This window comes from Entamoeba invadens (assembly GCF_000330505.1).
Source record: "Entamoeba invadens IP1 unplaced genomic scaffold scaff_1105074725959, whole genome shotgun sequence".
Classification (NCBI taxonomy): Eukaryota; Evosea; order Mastigamoebida; family Endamoebidae; genus Entamoeba; species Entamoeba invadens.
The window spans coordinates 84,910-101,964 of record NW_004440417.1 but is presented as its reverse complement, the minus strand read 5'-3'; the positions used below and the strand labels follow the sequence as shown (position 1 = coordinate 101,964).

At 31.1% G+C, this 17,055-nt stretch overlaps 10 protein-coding genes across 10 annotated transcripts; 4 read left to right on the top strand and 6 right to left on the bottom strand.

Annotated features, from left to right (window-relative positions):
- Positions 1-2,222: 2,222 nt before the first annotated feature.
- EIN_505190 (hypothetical protein) lies at positions 2,223-3,224 on the bottom strand (the record flags this gene model as incomplete). Its single annotated transcript, XM_004257036.1, has 2 exons — positions 2,223-2,763; positions 2,848-3,224. 2 exons carry the CDS (start codon positions 3,222-3,224, stop codon positions 2,223-2,225), a joined length of 918 nt encoding a protein of 305 aa, XP_004257084.1.
- A 237-nt stretch (positions 3,225-3,461) lies between these two features.
- EIN_505180 (hypothetical protein) lies at positions 3,462-5,772 on the bottom strand (the record flags this gene model as incomplete). The annotated part of the gene is made up of 3 exons (XM_004257035.1): positions 3,462-5,247; positions 5,293-5,586; positions 5,648-5,772. The coding sequence occupies 3 exons, from the start codon at positions 5,770-5,772 to the stop codon at positions 3,462-3,464; spliced, it is 2,205 nt and encodes a 734-aa protein (XP_004257083.1).
- A 782-nt stretch (positions 5,773-6,554) lies between these two features.
- On the top strand, positions 6,555-7,051 carry EIN_505170 (hypothetical protein; the record flags this gene model as incomplete). Its single annotated transcript, XM_004257034.1, has 2 exons — positions 6,555-6,692; positions 6,788-7,051. 2 exons carry the CDS (start codon positions 6,555-6,557, stop codon positions 7,049-7,051), a joined length of 402 nt encoding a protein of 133 aa, XP_004257082.1.
- Positions 7,052-7,063: 12 nt separating this feature from the next.
- On the top strand, positions 7,064-7,800 carry EIN_505160 (hypothetical protein; the record flags this gene model as incomplete). Its single annotated transcript, XM_004257033.1, has 3 exons — positions 7,064-7,261; positions 7,380-7,542; positions 7,658-7,800. 3 exons carry the CDS (start codon positions 7,064-7,066, stop codon positions 7,798-7,800), a joined length of 504 nt encoding a protein of 167 aa, XP_004257081.1.
- A 525-nt stretch (positions 7,801-8,325) lies between these two features.
- On the top strand, positions 8,326-9,107 carry EIN_505150 (hypothetical protein; the record flags this gene model as incomplete). Its single annotated transcript, XM_004257032.1, has 2 exons — positions 8,326-8,812; positions 8,857-9,107. The coding sequence occupies 2 exons, from the start codon at positions 8,326-8,328 to the stop codon at positions 9,105-9,107; spliced, it is 738 nt and encodes a 245-aa protein (XP_004257080.1).
- Positions 9,108-9,173: 66 nt separating this feature from the next.
- On the bottom strand, positions 9,174-10,697 carry EIN_505140 (hypothetical protein; the record flags this gene model as incomplete). The annotated part of the gene is made up of 4 exons (XM_004257031.1): positions 9,174-9,356; positions 9,447-9,721; positions 9,817-10,360; positions 10,431-10,697. 4 exons carry the CDS (start codon positions 10,695-10,697, stop codon positions 9,174-9,176), a joined length of 1,269 nt encoding a protein of 422 aa, XP_004257079.1.
- Positions 10,698-11,313: 616 nt separating this feature from the next.
- EIN_505130 (hypothetical protein) lies at positions 11,314-11,712 on the bottom strand (the record flags this gene model as incomplete). The annotated part of the gene is made up of 1 exon (XM_004257030.1): positions 11,314-11,712. One exon carries the CDS (start codon positions 11,710-11,712, stop codon positions 11,314-11,316), a length of 399 nt encoding a protein of 132 aa, XP_004257078.1.
- A 468-nt stretch (positions 11,713-12,180) lies between these two features.
- Positions 12,181-12,591, bottom strand: EIN_505120 (hypothetical protein; the record flags this gene model as incomplete). The annotated part of the gene is made up of 1 exon (XM_004257029.1): positions 12,181-12,591. The coding sequence occupies one exon, from the start codon at positions 12,589-12,591 to the stop codon at positions 12,181-12,183; it is 411 nt and encodes a 136-aa protein (XP_004257077.1).
- Positions 12,592-14,903: 2,312 nt separating this feature from the next.
- Positions 14,904-15,572, top strand: EIN_505110 (hypothetical protein; the record flags this gene model as incomplete). The annotated part of the gene is made up of 1 exon (XM_004257028.1): positions 14,904-15,572. The coding sequence occupies one exon, from the start codon at positions 14,904-14,906 to the stop codon at positions 15,570-15,572; it is 669 nt and encodes a 222-aa protein (XP_004257076.1).
- Positions 15,573-16,824: 1,252 nt separating this feature from the next.
- EIN_505100 (protein kinase, putative) lies at positions 16,825-17,055 on the bottom strand (the record flags this gene model as incomplete). Its single annotated transcript, XM_004257027.1, has 1 exon — positions 16,825-17,055. A coding segment is annotated over one exon (231 nt), but the record flags the coding sequence as incomplete, so codon positions are not given.

The following is a 17,055-nucleotide window of genomic DNA, read 5'->3' as shown; positions in this document are numbered from 1 at the left end:
TACATAATGGTTTAATTGATAAATAATATGATCTCGACAAACTTATCCATACTTTACAAGTTTAATGTTAAAAAACTGAAAAAAGTTTCAAATATTATAAATTTAATTAAATTTGGTAATTTTCAAAAAATAAAAAAATTTTAATTTAAGTATTTTAATTTTTCAAATATTTTTTCTCAGATTTAGAAATTAAAGTGTGGTCTTTTCCAAAACATTGGAATAATCGCTTTTGTATACACATAACAATCATTTTATAAACAAAACGGTAATGACAATTATTTCGCAATTGTATTTTTTGAACCATTTTTTGTAAACATGTTCACAATAAGAAGCCGGCATAATAATTCTGGAAATAACCAGAACTTATTCTTTTTGTAATCAATTCATGTAACTTTAAACAATTAACCAAACAGAGCTCGAAAATAAACAAAAAACTATAGTGTGTGTTACAATCGACAATGATAATGGCGTATTTGTGTTTAAATTTATAAAACAAATTGGGTAATTACAAATGAATATTTATAAAAACATGTTCAAAAAGCAAAATCGCAGTTGTGGGCAATCATAGAATTGTTTAATTGTTTGTTTTGATTCAAAACATTATTTTTTATTATTGAATTTATTATAAATAACAACATTATTTTGAATAATTGTTGAAATAAAAATAAGCTTTTAAAAATACAAGTTACTTTTAAATAATGATAATTCTTTCTATTTCAATTTGTTTGTAGTAAATGGAGTAAAACGATTTGGTTTGTTAAATATTTAATACGCAAAAATTTATTTGAAAATATGAAAACTGGTTTGAAATAAAACTTAGATGTTTGGAATCCCCTGTTATTTGAATGGTTGTTTATTTTTTGTTAATTGTTTTCTTATGTTTTCTAAGATGCTCTCTAAAATTGTTTTTAATGCTAAATTCATAGTTTGGTTTTATCGCAACAAATAATTTTTTATCGAAAAACAAAATCATGAAACTTAAAAAGTTTTAAAAAATATAGATAATTTTTGTTTTTTTAAAAGAACCGTCATTAAATGTCGGTGTTTTATTTTTTTAACAATACTATTTTAATCATTTGTAATACTATATTATATTATTAGTTTCAAAATATCATTTTATATATAAAAATACTAATAATATAAATAAAATGTTTAAAATTTGTTTTTTTAATGACATTTAAAAAACATTTTTAAAAAAAAAGTGATTTAAAAAGGTGCTTTTAATTCATCATCCATTGTACTCAATCAGAACAAATTAAACAGACGAACGCCGCTTTTTAATCATTAGACAAATTAAACTAATGTTCAACATTATTATTTTATAAAATGTCATATATTTTAAATGAAAAGAAATACTAGGGTTTTAATTATTTGCAAATCATAATCGTTCAAAAATAATCATAATTTGTATTCAGAATATTATATTGATCTTCAATAACAACTTCACGTTTTGTAATATGCTGTTTAACAAGAACTGTCAACTCTATTGTTCAACTTATTTTGTCGCAAATATTCACCGAAATGTTAAACCATATATAATAGATCAAAAATAAACTCTATAAGCTATTTAAAAAACAAAAAAATAATTCAAAATACATTTGCAAAAATAGTTTTCACAAATAAAAAAACGTTAATTATTTTCTCTATTTTAAAAAAGTGATCAAAAAACTAAATACGAAACGATGACAGACCGTGATAACAAAAGCCAGCCCGGAATATAAAAATGTGATTATCATTAATTGTGTTCATCCCATGCCTATGTTTTTTATTCTTATTGCTTTAATGTCCTTCTTCGCTTTAGCCAAAAGAAACTGCACATACGGAGTTGTTGTCAATTGTTCGAGACTGAAAGCTGGTTGTCTTCTTCAGAAAAAGGACACCACCAATTGTACTGAAATTCACGACAACTGTCTTTTGCAATATCATTGTAAAGGTAATCGGACAGTGAAAGAGTCTAATGTTTAATTTATTGTTATACGCAAGAGTTATTTAACCCCCAAAGTTATATTTACAATAGTTTCAATTTATTTATTTATTTTATATTATTTATTAAAGTGAAGTTATAACAAAAACAATATTAAACTATTTAATTTAATTTTTATTATGAAGAAAATGTTTTACGACTTACTTGTCTAATAATAAAATATATCGGAAAATAAAACATATTAAAGACTCGGATGGAAGCCAGTAAATTGTTAATGAACAATTTGAATGAACACAAATTAACACCCAAGTGTCGGCTTGTTCATCATTCCGATAATCAAGAAACATGGCAAAAATTTGAGGAAGAGAATGAATAGGACATCTGTGAATTTCAAATAAAATCCACTGTCTGTGTTTTCCTCATTGAAGTGTGCAATACTATAGTAGACAATGTTTTCCAAGCAGAAAAACATTCTCACGGTGTTGATGGTGAACAACAACCACCCACACACTAACGACCTGATTTTGATTTCACGCGCCTGTTTATTTGTTAATGTGTTAAAGACCTTTTTCATGAAGACAAGAGTAAGAGCAAGACAGAAAAGTAACAAACAGAGTTGTGTGAAAGCAAAAGTGTTTGTTGTGAATGTGTAAATGAAACTGAAACTCTCTGTCATGTTACTTTTTAAGCTCGGAGGCATAACTGAGAAATATACCATTGACGAGATATGTGTCATGATGTTGAGTATTAAAATTGCGACGGTGATGGTCCACACAATATCAAAGATATGCATTAACTTGCTATCATTTGTTTCATCCATCCCATTTAATTGGATTTTCCTGTGGTATCAATACCTTTCCCTGATTAGATATATCAATTGTATAACACAACTTGTTGAATCAAATGAATATGAAGTAACAAACAATGCTGCTAAGACCAAGATAAACAACAAGAGGTAAACGGAGATGTCAAACAAATTCGAGTACTCGTAATAACTGAAGACCAAGTCTTGGTTTTCAATTCGTCCTGTGTCGAGTTCGCCTATGTATATCGACAACCATACTAGAAAATTGATTTGGACGGCAATGTACGCCAAAACCCCAATATGGCAAATCCTTCGAGGGGTGAATAGTGGGGGTCGCCAAACTTTATCAAAATTTGGTGACTTTTTGCAGCGATAGAAGTATTGGACCAAAACAGTGTGTACTAAATATGCAATAAGACCAACTAAAAGAGTTAAAGACTCGACAAATATACAGTATGAGAGGACTCGCTGTTGTTCCCAATTCATTGACCACATCTTCTATTGAATTTTTAAATTCCTTTTTGATTCCCAGTTTCCTCTTTTCTTTTTATTTCGAGTCTTTTTTCGAAATTTCTTTATGACTTATTTTTGTGGTCAAATCAAAAAATCGATAAAGTCAATTTTTGATTATCTCAATTAAATATTTGAAAATCGATAAAATCAATTTTTTGATTGTTTCAATTATACACAGAAAATTGAAAGAGTCGAAAATCACACTCAAAAAAAAAATTGTTAAAATTTGCCGATTCTCAACGAATTCACAATATCAACAAGGCAGACGTCTTCCTTCATGATCCCAAACTTCTTCTCAACCCACTCGATACCTCCATTTTTAAGAGTCTCAAACAAGAAACTGACTGTCTTGAAGTCGTCCGTTTTACCATCAGTGATTGTGACGCTTTTCAGTGAGACATAGACGATGTCGTGTTCCAGTTCGTTCTTCTTGATAACGACGACTCTATCAACACATACTACAATTCTGCTATTCGATTTTTTAGTTCCATTGAAAACGTCAAACTCCAATTTCTTTCCATTGAGAACTTCTCTATAGAAACACACTGAGAAGAGAAGTTTAAGTAATGTTTCACGTGCAGCCATATCAAGCAAAATATATGTTCTCTCTGTCTTGTCTTCTTTCTTCTTTCGTTCTCTCCCCGTGACTGCTTCAAAATGGATGACGACGTGTGGCGACCCAGTAAATAACTCGACCGACTTTATTCCTTTTAATTCTATCTCATTCATTATGTCATGCGACGACGGTTCGATATTCAAAAGTGCGTTGAACGTCATCAGAATGATTCTGTTCTGTGCTTTTCCTTTTGGATTCACTTTCAGTGCGTGGAACTCTCTTTTAACAAACAACTTCGATCCTTCAGGAATCACCACTTCAGTCTCCCCAAAGAGTTTGCTTAACGTCTGCCAGTCGTCGACGATATCAAAATTCTTGTTCCATCCGTTACTCAACGAGAATGCGCCATAGTTTGATATCATACTTTCTATCGTCTTCTTCACGTTCTTCTCGGGGTGTAAGATGTATCCATGCTTGAAATTGGTTTTAATGTTTTGAGGAAGTTGTACCAATGAGGAGCACATAGTGATCAACTCATTCTGTGGCAAGTCGTTTCCATTGAACCAACTACAGTCAAAGACAAATACAAACGCCTTCGACATATTCATTAAAACAGAAGTTAACAAGTCGATAAGTGTCATTGGATCGTCCGGGTTACTCTCTTTGGCCAATTTCAGTAATTTGACTAACAAAGAAATGGTGATGTAATAGACCTTCTCTCCCGTGCTTAATTCTCCCCCACGATATAAGATCCGCTCTCTCTCCAATTTCCTTACTATTTCAAAATCACTCATAACACGATCATTAGACCCATCGATAGGTGTAGTCGATGGGGGCTTTCCTAACGTGTCGTCTAACTTTTTGATAAGGATCTTCGACTCGTCGCTGCAACTGATTTTCCCATCAGAAACTGTTGTTGCCGTCGAGTGGATTTTATTATGAAGAATGAAAAGGTCGTCGAAAGTCACACGAGAGATTTGGAAGGTTGTGTTGCTTTGTGTTGGAGTGGGCGCCTCCAAGACAACGTACTTTGAAAAGGCGTAAAAGACGGCATCTAAGCCTTTAGAAGACGCTAACACTTTATCTAAGCACTTTGGCTCATTGCCAACTTCGTGCGCACAGATCACTCGAACACCACCAGACACCATTTCTAAATTTCTTGTACTTTTGAGACCCAATTTGGTCTCGACAGCATAGATGTCAGACTCTTCTGGGCGGCTCACGACTCTTGTGAAGATTTGATTGATCAAAAACGTCGTGACTGTCTTCATAGAGAACTCCTCATCGCCTTGGAACTTGGTTAACACTGCGTTGTACATGATCTTTGAGACTTCGACGATTTCATATGGAAGAAGTGTTTTGGTTTTGGTTAAGATGTCGGCGTACTCTTTAATCGATAGAACCAACTGAGCTAAGTTACTCCCTAATATCTGCCCAGGGACTAATCGCCTGTGTGTTACTTCACTTCATTGGTATTCACTAGAAAGAACAAACGTCTCATCTATTTCGTAACACTGCGGTGTTGTGACTACTTTTTGGATATAGCCACTGAACGTGTCTTTAAAGAACTTACGCGCTACACTCCGCGAAAAGGTCATCAAAAATTTGGAACACAAATTGTTTTGTCGGAATACGACTTCTTTGTGCTGACACTTCTCTACCTCCGTCGATATCAATAACTTCAGAAGTGGTATTATCTTGTTGTTTGTCGTGTAAAACTCCGAGGCAAGTTCAACAAATTGGTCTTGCTCATAGTTCATCAAGTTTTCTCCAATAACAACAGCGACTCTACCTGTGAAGAACGTTCGTTTATGATATAAATATAATTTTAAGTAGATTGAAAACAAACTCTGGGTGTTCAACAAAGTCCGCAAACCCAGTCGTGTACTTTGAATATACGGTTTTGAAGTCGTCGATGGAAAAGGAGGCACCTTCCGCCTTCATCTCAGGCTTCGTTGCAAAGGATTTACGCATTTGATATTTGCAGTTTCAAAAATACATATCAAATTACTTCAAATAGAAGAAGTAGATTGGAAGAAGTGTCCCGTTTTATTAGAGACTTTGAACACACTTTATTCCATTGTTTATTAGAAATTCTATGGGTCAATTTCATTTTAAAATAAAATCGAATGTGAGTTTTGATCAGATTCCATTGTTATTGCATAAAATGTCGGGTTTTATACCCCAAACATGTTGCCACGTCAATACTCAAATTTTTTTTAATTTTTCAATTTGGAAAAATTTTTTAAAAATTTCGATGAAAATGGTATAAGAAAAATTTTAACTAATTTAGTTGAAAGATCTGTGGTAAAGTTGTTAATAAACTTAATAATAAATATATGATTTATTTTATTATTAAGTCTAAATCATTCAATACCATAACAAAATATACTCACAAATTATTTATCAACATTAAATCATATTTCTCATTTCTTTTGTGTTATTATCTCAAGGTTCTCATTTTAACAATATAATATCAACTTAATAGTATAATTCTTAATGTCGCATTAATTTATTACATATTATTAAATTATATAAAATTCAATTATTTTGTTACAGTTTGATTTTCCATTACATTTAGATTGACTTCACAAACACAAACAACACTATTAACAATCTAGTACTTAAACTCATTAACTCAACATTGTGCTTGCCAACAAAAAAAAACTATAATTATAGCATTTGTCTTTTCTTTTCATAATTAACATTTGTATAGTATCAAAACTATACATCTAACTCCAAAACTCAAAAAGCACATGAAAGAACACTTACTCATTCTCCTTCTCTTTAACTTTGCTAGTTTCGCGGACGACAATTCTTGTGAGGTATTCACACTTTGCAACTCATGCACAGAAATGCCTGGCGACAGTTTTCGGCCAATTGCGCGTGGGTGTGTTTGTGTTTTACTCTTCTCTTGACCATCAACATACCTATACTATACATTATCATATATTTACTATACTTTAATAGTTTCGACATTGACTTCAAGGTGTGGTGTGAGAAGTCGTTTAAGTCATTTTGTGCAGCCCCGGACTCGAATAATTGCACCATCGCAAATCGGAAGACGTTTGGGAAATGTGGGTTCTCTTGGATTCCAGTTGTCATCATCGTTTTGATTTTTGGGTGCCTCTTTTTTGTGTATGGGACATTTATCATGATCATCAAACAATGTGAGTATAATAAATACAAGAAGGTGAACTCGAAGAATGATGTAGAGGCCCCTAAAGAGATGGTAATGAATGTTGAGTTATAGTTTGGTTTTTCTATGCAAAGAAACTCCTTTTCACAGTTAATGTCCACACTTAAGCACGTCCTCTTGGGCAATCTTGGCGTCGGAAAAACATGTATCGCTCAAAGGTATGCACTTAACCAATTCCTTCCAAACTCTCCACCTACACTCTGCGCAGACTTTTGCACTAAAAGAGTGCAAATCGCAAAAGTCGATGTTGAACTGAATATTTGGGTTTGTAATGTTTAATATCTTAAACATTTCAATAACATTACAATACTATTTTAATACCATTTTAATAACATTTCAATGACATTTTAATAACATTTTTAATAACATTTTTAATAAACAGGACACTGCCGGTTCTGAAAGATTTAGAAGTATGATATCTATGTATTACCGAGGAGCTAAGTCATGTATGATTGTTTACGACATTACATCCAAAGAGTCGTTTTGTTCAGTAGAAGAGTGGTATAATTTACTTAAAGATAATATTGAAGATGTAAATAAGACTGGTTTGTTGATACTAATAATTTTATTAGAATATTTAATACATAAAATATACTGTACTATTATATAAATACAATTTAAAATAATAATAAAAAATAAATTTGGATATTAACAAACCAGTTGTAATGATTGTTGGGACGAAAACGGACTTGGAAGATAAGAGAGAGGTAAGTGTCGACGAAGGAGTAAAACTTTCACAAAAACTGGAGTGTCTTTTTATGGAGGTGACTTCAAAAGAAGGCGAGAGTTTGTTATTAAAATGATTTACATTAAACTTTAATTTATAATTAAAATAACTATATTATATAACATTTAATATGCCATGAAAGAAGTGTTATTAAGATATAGGTGTGAAAATGGCGTTCGACGAACTGCTCTCTCATGTTGATGTGTCGACACTTGAAAAACACAATTCCGTTCTGCATACAACTTCGTCTTGCTGTTAATTCAAAGAAAATACATTTAGTTATAATTATAGTTATAATATTAATAATAAACAATCAAAATTAAAATAATAATCAAACTATATATTTTATTAATAAGTTTTTGACTTATTAATTTTTTTAAATAACTCAAATTCATTTTTTTCATTAGCCTGCAAAAGCTGTTTTTTTGGTAACAATTGATTGCTTTTTTTTCAAAATATATTAATAAATTATTAATAAAATATAATACACTATAATACAATTCATTACAATAAAAATAATAAATGGTATTCATAATAGTAAAAATGCCAATTAGTTACCAACCATAAAATTAATAACAACAAACTAGAAATGCGAAATACGATGTCATTACCTGAACAAAGTCTTCCGCTCCCCGACTCAAACGCGATTTTGAAAATTTCATCACAAACAATATTTCGACACGTCCCATTCACTGTGGAGTTTTCTGCGTCCCCCCTTTGGCTTTCAAAAAACTCGATCCGTCCTGAGGACATCTTATATGCTGGTCTTCGAACAAAAGTTTTAAAGGTTCGAACGACTGATGAAGTGAAAGAGTGTCCGAGTTGTTCCAAAGGTCGTAAAGTGATAGAAATTGGTGTATCATCCAACCAAAAGTTTTTAGAAGGTAAAATGATTAACGGTCGCCAGATCTTCACTTTCGACCGGTGCCGATCGAATTGTTCTTCTTCACGAAATCACCATAAGGATCAGCTCTATTTGTCGATTGAATTCTCTCAGAACGTTTCCGTTTCTTCTCAGCCATTTATCATTCGATCACGAGTTCTTCTTCCCAAAGGAAAAGATGAGAAACAATTGATCAAGAAAGTCGGTTTGTTCGTCTTATTCTGATGTTTTACAACTCCTGACCACAAGACCAAAAAGTCATTGTCGTCTGTGTAGAGGGCGATCGTTCACCCTTCATCGAACAAATCAAAGATTTGGCTAACAAAGAAGCTCCAGACGCCTGTAATGTCGTCATCAAAAACTTCGAAGGGTTGAGTGTCTTATACATTCATGTCAATATCGACGTCGCTGAAGCCTTAGAAACAAAGCTCACACAAATCGTCGAGCCAGCTTCTACATCAGAACATTCAGCTTTTGTTATTTCTTCATTAACTAATTGATTGAGTATATCTTTTGATTATACCACTCCAATTATAAAATTCTTTATGAAAAACTATACAAAAATGTTAATTGGACAATGAAACAGATTTGGTTTTGTTCCCTATGTTGAATCGAAGTTTCCCTCCATCGCTAGTTCTAGGATTGTGGCGTTTAAAGTAAATACTTTCCCTTTTATTATAGAAGATGTCGTGATAAATCGGTGGGGTGAAAACGTCAGAGAGGCGTCGTTTAAAGCAGTCTTCGATATCCTATAATGTTACTTTTATATAATAATAATATAATAATATAATAATATAATACTTATTATAATGTATAAATAGAATAAGTAGAAAGCAAACAGTAAAAATCCGAGTTCTGTTCTGGATGAATAACTCAAAAGTTTTTATGATTAATGGAGCTTCAAGGGCAGCTTGTAAATCGGTTTTTGATACCAACACAGATAGTCCTAGACACACCGAAATGTTGTAGCCGTCCATTTTGGATTCCGGATTCGATATGATCTTCCCACATAACGCTAAAACATGTTTTAGAATTTCACTGTTTCTCTTTGGAAAACGGCAGGTGAGTTGTTGGACGTTATCGACCCACATGTCTTGGTCTTTCTCATACTTTTCTGTATGTGAGTGATTATAATTTTTTATAGTTAAAAAACTATACTATATAGTTCTATAGTAATATTATTCAAAATGCACATTACAAGCAACAAACTAGTGATGGTCAAGAGATTCTGCAACAAAGAAGACGGCCAAACAGGTGCGTCTGCGTCTCTTAGGAACTTTCTTATGACGCCCGACAGACAAACGTTATCGATTGTTTGAATATCCAACACCCCAATCAAATTACTGCAGTCGTTCAATACAGTTGTATCAGCGCACTGTCTAAATACACCTTCCAATGATCTTGGAGTGAAATAGAGGGCATACATAGCTCTTTGGAAGTTGTGAGGGACCCCTTCATTTTCATTGTCGGTTGTTTTTTGGTCGACTCGTAACAACGACGCTCGTTCTTCCACAACGGACTTTGACGCCGTCTCAAGTTGTTGCAAATTCTCCTCGCCCAAGTGGTCCGCAAAGTTTTTCATTTGCACGGTGGCCTTTTTCAAGGAGTTCATATACCCAGAGAAAGATGTGAAAGTCACAATATTCGAAATCATGTGTTTCTGTTGGTTTGCGTAATCTTCAAAGGACGAGTACGTCTCGCCCCACGTGTTTGTTGGTTTCAGTGCGTCGGAGAGTGTATTCATTGACGTCTCCTTCTGGTGAATTTAATAGTAAATAATATAATATAGTACTTTGATAGTAACTAGCATTTCAAGTACAAACCATAACTTTGAATAACTCTACCAAGTCATTATCGGTGTCGGAGACGGCGCAAAGCTCTCTATAAACAGAAGTGGGTGACTGTGACTTTGGGGCAGTTATTCGGAGCTTTTCGAGTTTTGTGTGAAAACTTTGATAGAGTGGAATGAGGACGTCGAACGCCTGTGCTATTTGTTTTGCGTGTGCGGAGAGTTGGTCGATGAGTTGGAAATTGTTTTTCGAGTACTTTTCGACGCAGAGACGGTGGGCGGGCTTGACCCAGTCGTTCATGATTTTTTTATATTAGAGTTCCTTCTTTTTTTTCTTGACAGTTTTCATAATTGAACTTTTGAACCCCAAACCATGGAAACTCACAAGATGCGACTCAGTGATCTTCTTATTTCAGCAATCAATGGAAATATGAAAGAAAGTGAAGTAGAAGACAAAGTGATTGAATTGCAACAGGTGACTAAGTGTCAACCAATTGTCTCAGATTTGCTCCTCACAACACAAACACAATTTTTCGAAACCTCCACCATGTAAAAACTCACTTTTTTTCTTTTGAATTGTCAAATTCTTTCATTACTTTTCATATTGAAATTATTACTATTATTGTGGTGGTATTACATTACACTAATAATAATAATAATTACCAGTTTGTGAACTAATAAAACAATGTACTATATATAATAGTAATAGTATAATATACATATAGTTCTGTTACTCCAAAACGAGTCATAACAGTACTTTTTGTTATGAAGAAAAATTGACGTATCATAAAACTACCAACTGGTTGTCACTTATTAATTTAGAAATAATTAATAAAATAATACGTGACATATTCGTATTGCAAAGTATAGTTAAAAAAAACTAGAAGAACGACTAACACGGGAACTGGAAGAGTGGATTACAACAAGGCAATGAGAAGCGCAAGCACCCCAACCAACGTATTTGTCATTGCGCCGTTGAACGACATCTTTTTTGTCGCGGCGACGGTGGTTTCATTCGCTCCAAAGGGCACCGTCCCGTTCGTGCAAATGAACGAACACGCGTTTGATTGTGATCGGATGGTGTCTTCTACGTCCTCAAAGAAGATTCGCCACTGCCCTCGAAACGTTGAGCAAATACACTTTTGCTCGGCATCCGTTGGTGCGTCACAATAATCCTTTTGAGTTGCAATTGTATTGATACACTTGTCACATATATCCTTTGTAAATACACACGTGGTGCTGTTCTTGCGCCCTAAATACTCGTCGATTGTCGGTTGTTTTGCACTCACACACACAAGCAACACAAATAATAACATAATACTATATTTTATTAGTTCTACTCTTGATTTTTAATAGGTTCTATATTATTAGTTAATTTTACTAAAATTTTATTATTTTATAATTCTTGTTTAAAAATGTGGTATTTATTATTATTATATTTTTATTATTTTTAATATGAAACTATTAAATTACTATTTTTATTTGATAATAGTTCGATAATATATTTTAAATGAAATGAATATCGATTAGTTTTTGTTAAATTCAAATACTCTAAATACCACCAATAAATGCTAATAAATTTTATTATAAATTAAACTAAAATTTCATTATTTATCACTTATTTAGTTTTAGTTTGTATAATTACAACTAAATTAAAACACATATACTAATAATAATTAGTTTAAAATAGTAATAATAAGAAGAAAGAAACAGTATAGTAAAAGAAATTAGTAAGTAGAAGTTAAAAGAAATAATTGAAACCGAATCATGAAAATGTTAATTGTTTAGTATCCTTCTTCCTCTTTCTTTTCTTCTTCAACTGCGGCTTCTTCAACTGGAGCAGCCTCTTCGACTGGAGCAGCACCTTCAGCACCAGCACCGAACACTACGTCGTGTGGTTTACCACTTCCTTGTCCCTTTTGGACGGTTCCGAGGTTCTCGCATTCTTTTTTCGGGGCGTTCAAGGCAGCCTTCATAGCAATGGAATCGGTGACATGGGTGAAAGTCTTCTTTGGGACGTGGTTCTTGCAGTAGACGGCATCAGTGTCATGATCATACAAGAAGTTGGAAGTGTTCAACTTCAATCCACAAGTCTTGCACTTGAAGCAAGCAATGTGGTAATCCTTTCCACCAGCAGTTGTTCTTTCGATTGGGTAAGCGCTCTTTCCGCAAACACAGCAAGTTTTAGCAGACATGTCACAACGAATGAGAATAGAGTCCAGTGACAGTGTTATATACTATTAATGACGTAATCACAGCTTTTTTAAAGTCGTTTTTAGATGAATTTTTGCTGCGTTTTCTTTTGTGATAAGTCTTATTGGGCCGCATTCTCGGGAACATTTTTTTTATTTTCAAAAATTGAAGGTTGCAGTTCTAAGATCAGTTCGCTAACTTTGAGTTTCAAAATGGGTGTGGCAAATTCGGGATTTTTCTTAGATATAAATTGTAATTATATTCGAAGTTCTTATACGTGTGCATTCGGGAGGTATGTTATTGTTCAAAAATAGCTATTTTTGTAAAATGGATTGAATAACATGAACTATTTTTTGTTGTATAATTTATTATATTTTTACTAGATTGTGTCTTTATTAACTCCATTTTTGTGCTTTCTTAGATCTGTCTATGTTTTTATTTCAACAACAAATGGGGTTCATCAATTGGATTTTTTTTAAAAGAAATATCAGTAAGTTTTTAATGGGTATTTTTCTGGTTTTTGTGGGGATATTTTTAAACTATTGATGCAATTTGATACTTATAATTACTATTAAAATTTTGGGTTGTTAAAAAAACAAAAAAATTTGTACCCCAAATTTATTTTAATTATTTATTATAAATCTATTTTTGTATAAAAAAAACTAATAATTTTTTCTAAAATAAAAAAAAACAATGAATTATAATTTTTTAATATAAGTATAATAAAAATATGAACCAAATAATAATATCTAAACTATATTAACAATAGTTAATTTCTTAATTTTTTATTATTGACCTATCAAAATTATTGTGTTATTTTTATAGTTATTTATGATAGTTACATCAATTATTATTATAAATAAAAATTATAATTAATATTTTATTAAAGTTTAAATATAAAAATAATAATTTAATATACAATGAAAACATATAATAAATAATAGCTTTTTTATAATTAATAATTAAATTAATAGAAACAAATATACAACAACAATTTTTATAGGTTACAAAATGATATACTATTTTTATAGTTTAATATTATTAACTTTATTAAAACAATTAAAAAAAATTGTTTTTTGGTTAAAAACAACTTTTTAAATCAAATCAATAATTAAAACATAACTTTCCACATCGTCCCAAAAATGGTCAATTAGTTTCAAGAAACGTATTGTTTATATGAATAATAATAACAAATGCAGTTTTGGTATAATAATTTGATTGTAATAATAACGGCATTCCATGATTTGTGGTAAATATCGTTCGAAATTTCTTCACATATTTTCACATTTGGTTATAATGACAATCCAAAATGAATGATATCTGCCCGATTATTTACAACTATTAAATGAGTCATAATCGCCAAATAATCTTAAACAAATTATTCAGAAAAATCCATTTGAACAATCTCAAAATTAAAACATTATGTTTACAAAACATAAAATTGACCATTTTTCGATGAATTAAAATAATCCCGATTTCATATATTGAAAAAAAACAATTATTAAAAATAATCACGTAAAAAAAACAAATATAAAAAACAAATATTTTTCACTAATTCAAGAAAAGTGAATCTTAAATATAAAACTTCAACAAATTTAGACTACTTTTAGCTTTCCACACGCGATAATTCTTTTGCTCTTTTTAATTTTGTTTCAATTTTTTTTTATTTTATTTCAAAACCAGAATACTTTAAACATATATTAAAATTTATTAATTAAAATAATTAATGAAGCATTTTAAACTTTATTATACCAAATTAATATTAACTTTTCACCAAATGTTGTCGATTAAAAATCTCATTCATAATCGACTTTTTAATATTTCGGTTACCAATAAAACCTGATAAATAGCAATTAAAGTAAATTCAACCAATAATTATAAAAAACTTTGTATTGGTTATCCAAATTAAAAAGTTGCTGCATTAAAATTCAAATCACCTTTCAAATAAACACTAAATTTAGTTCCAATTAGAAAAATGATCACCACCCCTCAGATTTTCCAAATCTTTTCCCACTTTTTCGATAAAATTACGAAGAAAAAAGATTGCAATTCCCTCTTCTCTTCTCGACATTATACGAACTTTTCTTTGCTTTTTTTATGCTGTTCTTAACTTGCCATCTTTTTATTTTACTTTCTCTTGTACAAAATAAACGGGAAATAAACCTAATAAATTTCCCATCTTAAAGTCAAAGCAAAAAAACCGCCAAAAGTAGCAACATGAGGCGAATTATTTTCAAACCACTTTTCGCAATGAAATTTGGTCGTTCAACTATTTAAAGGGGGTTTCAACTACAAATAAATCACAACCCCTTTAATGACTTGTACCCCACTTAACTTCCTCAACGTCCAAGAAATCGACGCCCAGTCCACAACACAATCAGTTGACTCCACATGCAAGACTAATCATCCATGGAACGCTCCTAAATACCTGAAAACAAAGAAAGACAATCAAGACTTTGAGGCTTACCAAATGGCAATTCTTCTTGCTTTGATTAACTCACGCGCAAGAATTCTATTAGAAAAGCCTCTTAAATACTCCAAAGTCTCCATCACCACTCCTAGACTCAATTCACTCATCTTTGACGAGAACGACGAAGTCAATGTCATGGAAACAACGGAAAAGCAATGTAAAGCTGTTTTCGATATGGAAATCAAAAGAGGGGTCTCGGAATCTACTGCAACAAGAAGGTTCGAAAAGAACAGAAAAGTCTTTTTGGGGAACTTCTTGGTCGACTTGGCAAAGCAACTTGGGTTCGACTTGACGACGGAAATGGCGAGAAAGAGTGGAAAGGCAATGCAACTCGAACGACTCACTGAAATCAATTTCAATGGATTTATCATTAAAAAGAATAAGCTGATTTCTATTGGAAAGAACCTTAACTCTTACTTCTTATCACTATCTATGTCACAAACATCAACAATAGTTTGCATCAATGATGAAGTGGTTAGGAGGCTATTTACACAAGGCGTCGAATTGGCTTAACAAAGCCAATTCAATTGTTTTTTTTTATTGTTCATTTCATTTTACTAATTGATAGTTAGTAAATTACTATTTTTGTTATACTATTAATATATTTAATAAAATATAATATTATCATTATTAATTATTATTAACATGTTGTAACAGTTTTTGTGTTGTTTGTTATATCCTTTTTATTGATTGATATTCGATATCTCTATTTTCTTGTAAAGCCTTTGTTATTTATTTTTATCAACCAATATATCTTGCTGTTAATAAATGAATACAGTTAACGGAAAAAGGGGGATGCTGATTTAAATATTTATTAATTTAATATTATTAATAATAAATAATTAATATAAATTTATTTTGGTTTTTTCATTTTATTAATTTTTTGATTAATAATTTATATTAAAATTAATAGTAATTTTATTATTATTCAATTGAAATTAACCAATAGTTACGAGCATTTTCCTTTCTCTAGCATCCCCATATTTCCTCCTACTGTATGTGTAAATTAAACTTGTATTTTATACACATCAATAACTAATTTGATGTATAAAAATAGTAATTTCCACACAACAAAAAATAACAATACCAATCCTCTGGAATTGTATGGTTATTGAATCTTTTTAAAATTATTTACTTTACAAAAAGACCGTTTTTTATGCTTACTCTATTTGATTTTTATTGTACCATCAACAAATCTCTCATTTGTAAATAAAACAGTGTATGAAGCGCAATTGATTGATTAAAAATGTAGAAAAGTTGCCTCATGTTGGTCAACACTGTTCTTACAAGGAAAGTACGGTAACATTGGCTGAGAGGTTGACTCACTTCAATAAATAATTGCAAATGTTTAATTTAATAAATAAGAAAATGAAAAAAAAACTTATATGAATAATATTTTCAATTATTTAATTATTATTTTTTAAATATAAAAATGAAAAAGGTAACAATCCAACTTTATATATAGTTTATGTTAACATAATGATATTATGTTTTAAAAACAACAATCAAAGTCAAACATACAGACAGTAAACTAGTTATTTATTTGAAAAAGTTGGATAAAAATATAAAACATAACAGACGTTTGTAAAAATTTGATTTTAATTCACAAATAATACAAACCAAATTATTGGTTTGTAAATTATTGGAATATAAAAGATTATTTTACATATCGATTTGAATGCTCAAAAAACATATTTACAAACACAAATGAAAAATTGTTCATTTAATCAATGGAAACATCCTGAATATAAGTATATAAACTTTATTAAATATCAACATGAAAAAAAAGCAAAAAAAGACAAACACAAAGCCATGGACTTTCTAAAGCCTCTTCGGCAGTTAACCTATGTGAAGGTTCAAGTACAAGTAAATTCGAGATAAAGTCCATCGCTTCCTTCGAAACTTCAGAACCATACTCTTCCTGGAAACTCATAGTCACAGCACACACAGCAGACAAAATCTCTCCCAATGTGTCACCCGAAAATGGAGGATAACC